The following is an 8095-nucleotide window of genomic DNA, read 5'->3' on the forward strand; positions in this document are numbered from 1 at the left end:
GAGCAGCCCAGGCAGGGGATAGGTTGCACCCCCTTTTGCCACCAGGATGGCCCTCGCTCAGGGCAGCACCGTGGTGACACTGGTGAGCACCACGTGCTCCGAGACTTTGGAGACAGAGCACCGGCTCTGCAAGGACAAGGACTTGTGGCTGGCAGAGGAGCGAGGGCTGGGGGCCTTCAGAGAGCCGCAGGGACCCAGGCCAGGCAGGCAGCAGGAGAAGGCGGCCTTAAACTGCTCCCGGAATTTGCCTTGGTTGAGAGACAGAAGACACAGCCATAAGGAGACAGAAGCAGCAGGAAGGGGCCTTGGGCCCTGGGACACCCACGCAGCTCCAGCCAAGCTGCCTGTGACGGGGTGGGAGGGAAGGGTAGAGCTGGGCAGGAGAGAGCCCCAAGGCGACCTCGTCACTGCCAGGGAGAGTGAGGACAGAGGCCCTGGAGCAGGTTCCCAAGGAGAAATGCAATTTTCATCTGATTGCTTGACTGCGCTCTGGCTCTGAGCCTGGCTGAAAACGTTTTGTCTGGCTCAGGGAGCTTAGGTCACCTCTGCCCTCGTTGGCGGGTAGGTGGAGGGGCTCACAGCTCACCATCTGTGGCTAGGCTTTCCCCATCTCTGCCCCATGGGGATGAAAATGACAGCGGCAGCAGCCCTTGCACAAGGCACTGTGCCGGGCACCTGAGTTTGTCGCCCAGCTCACCCCAGCACCCTGAAGGCCTGGAGTCCTTTAGCCTCACTCCACAGAGGCACACAGAGGTGCAGTGGCTTGCCCAAGGTCACCAGCCAGAATTTGGGCCCCGTTCTAATTCCAAAGCCTTCACTTAAAGGGTAGGGAACAGCGGGGAAGGAGGGATCACCACAGCCACCTGTACAGTCAGAGGACACCAGGCAACAGATTGCGCTGGAACTGAGCAACCATGTTTCAATCACCCCGCAAGCGTGGCCGGTGCCCAGCAGAGGGCCGAGCACACAGCAGGCGCTCAGTAAATGTAGACCAAACGCAGAAATGCATGTCAGGAAGTCTGCCTGACGTGTCCTCTGCTGCTTGCTCGTCTCTTCTGTTCTTCCCTCTGAGCTGGAAACCACCCGGCTAGCCTCTGTTGAGTAATTCTTTAGTCTCAGTGAGGGTTACAGCATTGACCCCAGCCCCTTCTTTAACCTTTCAACCTTTCCTCAAAGATTGTCTGTCCAGGCTTGAGCAGTCATCTGGTCAGTTCTCTAGGCCTGGTCCGAGTCAGGTCTGGTGAGTCACGCTCTGCTGAGCCCAGGCGGGGGCCCGGGGTGGGGCCTTTCCACCCTGAGACCGGGAGGTAGTGGAAGGGGGTGGGGGCTATGGGACAGTGGACAGAGGAGGCCTGGGCGGGGGGGGCAGGGGACCAGGGATGCCTGGACTTGCAGAGGGGAGAGTGGGAGGGCTGGTGCTGGAGGCAGGTGGATTCAGGGGTAGCCCCCCCAAATTCGGGCCACTCTGCCAGCACGTGTCTAGCTGGGCATGGGGAAGCTGTTTCCTGGCCCTGGGCTGCCTCGCTGGTGGCCCTTCCTTCCCCCTGATGCCTCGATTATGCAGTCATCTTCTCAGGCAGGGGCTCCATCTGGAGCCTGTGTTGACCAGACTGGCTGATTGGCAGTCCTGCTGTGCATGCATCACGCAGGGGTGGAGGTGAGCTGGCCCAGCCCCTGCGCTCCCACCCACTCAGTGGTCTGCATAATCTGCAAAACTGGATTCTGGAGCTGGTCACCTTCTTTGGCCACTATTGGGAGTGTGGCCTGTCTCCCACTCAGATCAGGGCTCTTGGGCGGGGACAAGTCTTCCCCCTGAGTGGGAGTTCCCAGAGCAGGGTCATGATCCCCAGGAGGCAGCAGGTGTATTCTTCCCCGCATGCTTTATTCAGCCTGGGTTGAAGATGGGGAGACCATTGTCCTGGGGACTGTTGCCGCCCTCAGTTACTCTGCGTCCCCAGCCCACTCACCACTGAGGAAGCTGTAGATGATGGGGTTGGCGGCGCTGCTGGCGTACACCAGCCAGTGGGAGAAGGTGAAGCAGGCGTAGACGGCTTCTCGGTCGCTGGCTTGGCGGAACATCCCAAACACCCTAGGACCAGGGGGCAGGACACTCAGAAATGGGATAGGTGTGTGTGTGTGTGTGTGTTTATGTCGGGCAGGAGTCGCTGTCCTCATCTACCAGACAGGAAAACTCAGAAAAGGAAGGCGAGTTGACCAAGGTCACATAGCTCATGAATGGCTGTAAAGTACAAGAGTCCCACTGCCCCTTCTGTCCACCAGGTAGCCCTTTCCTGGGCCTCTGAGTCTGGGGTCCTGACCACAGTTTGGGGTTCTTGGGCACAGAAAGTATGACCAGAGTGGGCCTAGGAACAGGGACCAGGGTACCTCTGCTCAGTCACCAGCCGTGTGACCCCCTGGGGCTCCCCGTCCACTTTATTATCCATCCCCGTAGCAGCATGATGAGTCATAGACATCATCCATTTTTTAAATAGGGAAACTGAGGTTCAGAGAAGCAAAGTGATATGTCCAAGGTCACACAGCCAGGAAGTGACCAAGCACAAACACACTGAGATTGTCTCATGGCAAAGAGCCCAGGGCCTTGCCCTGCCCCCTCCCCACCCCCACCCCATGGCCTCTCACTTGCTATTCTTCCAGACACCTGTGGGTGTGGTTGCTCCCTTCCTTCAAGTCTCTGCCAAATGTCACTTCCTCAGAGAGGCTTTTTTGTTTTTAACCATTACATCTAAAAAACATTTATATTTAACCCCACCAACCTCTGTCACTGTCATTCTCTATCCCCTTTCCCTATTTTTTCTTCAAAGCAGTTATCACTGGCTGACATTGTAATACATGTCCATTCTCTCTCCCGTCAGATGTCGCCTCCACAAATGCAGGACATTGTCCCGTGCACTCGTTCACTCCGTTCCCAGCCCTAACGACCTGATGATTGAGTGGCCAGACGAGAGAATTTTCACGAGAGCCCTAGGAGGCAGGCCGGTTATTATTCCCATTCTACAGATGAGGAGATTGAGGCTCAAAGAAGAGAAATTACTCCCACAAGGTCACATAGTGGATGAGTGGTGGAGCCAGATCTTTCTCTGAAGCAGAGAGAGCTCCTTCCTCTGACCCCACCACCTCTCCCCACCCCCAACCACTCCCCACGCGCTCTCACCTCTTGAGGACATTGAGGACACTGATGGGCAGGTAGCAGAGGGCAAAGACCAGCAGCACCACCATCAGCATCTTGGCCGTCTTCCTCCGAGCTCGCATTTGCTTTACCTCGGCCAGGAAGGCACGGGCCCGAGGCGGGGCCTCTGCGCCCACGCCCTGCCCCTGGTCCTCCAGCTGGTCTGAGGGCCTCTTCCAGTTCCTCACCAGGGCCGACGTGGTGCCGGGGATCTGTCCAGCACACACAGACAGCAGCGGTGGGTACAGCTCCTTGGGAGGGTCGTTCTGCTTCGCTGGGCCTGCTCCGGGCTGGACCCTGGGGCAGGGGGAGGTGGGCAAGGGAACAAACCCTTGCAGCAGGAAGGAGCCTAATATTCATGATAAAGACCAACACTCTGGACTTGAGTGTACTTCCGTTTTCCATTAGCTCGTCGTGAGACCACCCACAATATGTCTCTTGGGACGGTATTATTCACCCTTAGTTGTAGATGAAGTAGGGGACCCTTGACAAGTCCCCAGGTCACAGCCTGGGGCCTGAACATCCTTCCAGCTACCCACCCATCTTCCTTAAATCACCACCTCCATCTGTGGCGACAGGGGTGGTTGGATGACTAGTGCCTCCCCCGGTCCGTGCCTGACTCTGGGAGGCCTGAGCAAGGGGCGTGCAGGTGGACAGCGTGGAATGGCCTGGGCCTCAGAGCATAGGTCCCAGCCTAGGTCAGTGCCGATAGGCCTATGGTGGTTCTAGGCACCTGGAGCAGCCACAGATATTCTCAAAGCCTCTCTCACACTGGACACCTGAATCACCCCACAACAGAAGGGCATGGGGCTAGAGTTCAGGAAACTTGGGATCTAGGGCCAGCTCAGCCATGCACGAGCTATGTGACCTTGGTAAACTCACTTTTCTTTCCTGAGCCTTGCTTTTCCTGTTGCATAAGGATAGCGACTCCTGCCTTGTGGACCGGGGCATTGTGAGGAGCAGATGGCGAGCGCTGGTGGAGCGCGAGGCTGCTCGTGTTCCGGCCAGCCTCCTCTCCCTGCCCGGGCGCTGATCCAGGACTCACCCCGCTAGTGCCAAGGGCCTCTGAGCATTCCCTCCCATGGCAAACCGCCCCCCTCCAAAAAAAACCCCTGCTGTTGGTCAGTGTGTAATAGAGGAAAGAAGGAAGGCCCTGGAACCAGAAAGGCTCTGCCACTCATCAGCCATGGCAGATTGGTTGCCCTTACTCAGCATTTGTAAAGTGGGTAACATTGCTTCTTTGGTTAGATAGTTGTGAAGACATTGCAAGCAAAGTGCCTAATTCGGGCAGCAACACGGAGGTGTTATTGTTGTTGTGGCACTGAACCGAGCATTGGAACCCCACAGACCTGGGTTTTAGTCCCTGATCGTCCACTCGCTGGTGAGGGATTTGGGAGAAGTTGCTTTGCCTCTCTGGGTCTCAGTTTTCTCATATATTAAGGTGGGGATAGGGACTTCCCTGGTGGCGCAGTGGTTTAGAATCCGCCTGCCAATGCAGGAGACACGGGTTCGAGCCCTGGTCCGGGAAGACCCGACATGCCACGGAGCGACTAAGCCCGTGTGCCACAACTACTGAGCCTGCGCTCTAGAGCCCTCAAGCCACAACTACTGAGCCCCCGTGCTGCAACTACTGAAGCCCGCGCGCCTAGAGCCCGTGCTCTGCAGCAAGAGAAGCCACCGCAATGAGAAGCCCGCGCACCGCAACGAAGAGTAGCCCCCTCTCGCCGCAACTAGAGAAAGCCCACGTGCACCAACAAAGACCCAACGCAGCCAAAAAAAATAAATAAATTTATTAAAAAGAAAAAAAAGGGGATAACGTATGGTGGTGAAGAGGATGCAAGACTAGCTGGGAGTGCCTGGTGCAGTAACTGGCAGCTACTGATATCAGAAGGATGGCAGTTACTATTCGGTTCCAGGGCCGGCACTAGCACTTTTGGCCTTGAGTTTGACGCACGCCTAGGCCTTGCCTCTCTGGTTGCAGCCAGGATGGCATGTTCTGAAGGCAGAGGGCTGTCTACTCCCTCAGACCAGTACCCCTGTCCCCTCCCAGCCCACACAGTGACACCAGAGTGGGCCTCACCTGGCGGCCCCAGAGCTTGCGGAAGATCTGGAAATAGGCCATGGCCATGAGGCCTAGCGGGGCCAGGTAGGTGACAATGAAGAAGCAACTGTGGTAGATCTTGGGATAGAGATCATCTGCAGGGCCAAGAGATGCACGGGTTGGGTTCAGTCTGGGAACCCCCAGCCCGCCCTGCTTAGCAATACCACCCTGCCCTGACTAGGGCCAAAGCAAGCAGCTGGGCCCCATGCAGGTGCCATGGCAGAGAGACCCTGGAGTTGCCCAGCCCAGTGGTCTCCATCCTGGAGGGACCCCTGGCAATGTCTACACTAGAGAAGGTACCCACACCAGAGGTATCCCTGCTAGATGCCTGCTCTAGGGTATCCTCCCAGGAGATACCCACCCCTGGGTGCCCACCCCAAAAGTGCCCTGATAGATGTCTGCTCTGGGGGGGTGTGCCCCGGAGGTGCCCACTTCAGGGACACCTGCCCAAGGCTCCCGCCGTTACCTGCCCAGCGTTCATCACAGACAGAGAAGAGCCGGGTGCGGTTGGCTAGCTCGGGCAGCACACTGCTGCATTCCATGACAGCAGCCTGGGGCACCATAACAGCCAGCGACACGGCCCAGATGCCCAGGATGGAGCCACGGGCACGCCGGGCAGTGCTCTTGAACAGCAGGGGGTGGCAGATAGCATACCAGCGGTCCAGGGCGATGAAGCTGAGAGTCAGCACTGCCACTGACACAGACACGGCCTGCCCCATGGGGACACAATGTCAGTCCTTTTGGGGGCCACCCAGAGACATGGGGTGAGTGATGGAGCTCACAGCCCAGAAATACCAGGCAGCCAGGTGCAGTGCAAATCCTGACTCCACCACTTACTGCCTGTGTAGATTTGGGCAAATCACTCACCCCCTCTGAGCCTCGTATGCAGAATGGGAATGTATCATCCACCTGGCAGGATTCTTGTGAGAATAAATGAAATTATGGATGGAGAATGTCCAGCTTGAGACCTGGCACAGAGTAGGTTCTCCCCTACTATGAATAATAATTTACACTTTAAGAAATAACTACATGCTGGACACTGTGCTCGTTATCCTCAGAACAACCCTTGAGGTGTGTCCTCTTACCCCCAAGGTACAGGTAAGGAAACTGAAGCCAGAAAGATTAAATAACTTGCCTAAGGTGGATTTCCTCACCTGCCTGTCTTTATTCTCAGGGTTGCCAAAGTTAATGGGTTGAGTGGGAAACCTCCAAATAATGGGAAATCCAAGAGGCATTTCTCTCTGCCCTGGGATCCCATCCCTTCCCCAGGCTGTGAGGAAAGAGTCCTCATTCTGGGAGGCAGAGATGAACCTAGGCCAGAGACGCAGGGGCACTGGCTCCAGGAGTGCCCTCTGCCCTCTGGGGTACAGGGAGAGGGTCGAGGGATGCGACCCTCTGGCCAGCTCTCCTTCCGGCCCAACAACCGTACAGGACAGCCTGACACCCACCACTGGGAGAGGGAAGGCCCCAGCCAGGAGTGGAAGGGCCGGGGAGGAGACTCTTGCCAGCCCGCCACCTCAAAGCTGCCCCCTTGGGGTCAGGGAACAGGCCCATTCTCTGTCACGGTGGGCTTGCGCCTCTCTCCTGCACTGTGTGCCCGTGTACCTGGAAGTGACTGTACATGTGTCCGAACATGCCTCTGTGAATGTCTATGAGTGTGACCTGGAGGGTATCTCTGTATGAGTATATGGGGCTGTGTCTGTGTCTGTGTCCTTGAGTGTCGTGCCTGACGGCCTGCCCTTGCTAACAACAGAGCATGACACTGCCGAGGTACTGAGCCATGTCCTGTCTAAAAGGCAAGTTTGAGGGTCACTGAGACCTACGCAAGGCCATGGTTTTTGTACTTGGTATGACAGGGGAGTCATGAGGGGCACCCAGGCAAAGCTCACCTGTAGATAGGGGATGACCTTGCAGAGGGCATGGCCGAAGAGCCAGGATTCAGTAATGTCTACCAGCAAGCTAGCTGGCAGGCAGATGGCCGTCACCAGAACGTCGGCCAGGGACAGGTTGACGATGAAGTAGTTGGTGACCGTCCTCATGTGGTGGTTCCGCCACACGGCCAGGCAGACTGCAGGGTGGGAGCAGGATGAGATGAGGCCGGCGGCAGAGCCACGCCCAGTCTAGCTGGGTCCCATCAGTGAGACCCTTCCCCCACAGTACCCAGTAGGGACTTGGGGGAGGGGGAGAGAAGCAAGGCCCAGGACCCCTCCCAGTCCCCAGGGGAAGCCCGAAGCACCACAGGGACCTAGAGACCTACCCAGCGTGTTGCCCACCAGGGCCACGAGGAACACAGCCACGTAGGCGGCGATGAGGACCCACTCGTACTGCTTCGGGTACAGGTAGTCACGCCACAGATAGCGGAGAAACTCGTCTTCGTAGTCTGGAGGCACTGGGGACGGTTCCCCGCTGTCAGCGGGGACCCCCATCTGGGGCCCTGGGGTGGCCGAGGGCTCCATGAGCTCAGGAGCCACTACAGCTGATGGACATCCCAGGCTCCCCCAAGGGAGGGGCGCCCCTGGGCCAGGCCTTAGCCCACTTCCCTCAGGGGACCCAGAGTCCTGCACTCAGGTGTTTGTGGTCCCAGCCTGAAACCTTCTGAAGGAAGGAAAAGGGAACATTAGGGAGAGTGCCAGGCAACTTGCAGATGAGCTTCCTCTTAATTCTCACAGTCATGTGGGTTATGGAGAGCCTGAAATCGATGGAGAAAGACAGATCTGCCTTGCCTCCCAATTTCATACCAGTTTGGGTAACTTACCTCACCCCTCTCAGCCTTGGTTTCCCCATCTATCCCGTGGAGTAATAACTGA

General features: G+C 57.3%; 1 protein-coding gene across 1 annotated transcript; it reads right to left on the bottom strand.

The window, feature by feature from the left end:
* HCRTR1 (hypocretin receptor 1) lies at window positions 1–7847 on the bottom strand. Its single transcript, XM_022575053.3, has 7 exons — window positions 7546–7847; window positions 7178–7356; window positions 5755–5998; window positions 5268–5383; window positions 3173–3399; window positions 1968–2089; window positions 1–248 (listed from the first exon to the last, which is right to left on the bottom strand). The coding sequence occupies exons 1-7, from the start codon at window positions 7742–7744 to the stop codon at window positions 58–60; spliced, it is 1278 nt and encodes a 425-aa protein (XP_022430761.1). The 5' UTR covers window positions 7745–7847; the 3' UTR covers window positions 1–57.
* Window positions 7848–8095: the final 248 nt, after the last annotated feature.

The sequence above is a fragment of the Delphinapterus leucas genome, chromosome 1, assembly GCF_059928025.1.
Source record: "Delphinapterus leucas isolate spDelLeu-1000000601 "Yukka" chromosome 1, BTC_Dleu_Yukka2, whole genome shotgun sequence".
In the NCBI taxonomy this organism is placed as follows: Eukaryota; Metazoa; Chordata; class Mammalia; order Artiodactyla; family Monodontidae; genus Delphinapterus; species Delphinapterus leucas.

Bases quoted from the DNA above. Each gene is read 5' to 3' on its own strand.
- HCRTR1 (XM_022575053.3), bottom strand. From the start codon at position 7,744: ATGGAGCCCTCGGCCACCCCAGGGCCCCAGATGGGGGTCCCCGCTGAC. The intron at 7,357-7,545 runs GTAGGTCTCTAG...CCCACCCTGCAG, and splicing joins CCTGGTGGGCAACACGCTGG to TCTGCCTGGCCGTGTGGCGG. The intron at 2,090-3,172 runs GTGAGAGCGCGT...CCCTGGTCCTAG, and splicing joins GTCCTCAATGTCCTCAAGAG to GGTGTTTGGGATGTTCCGCC.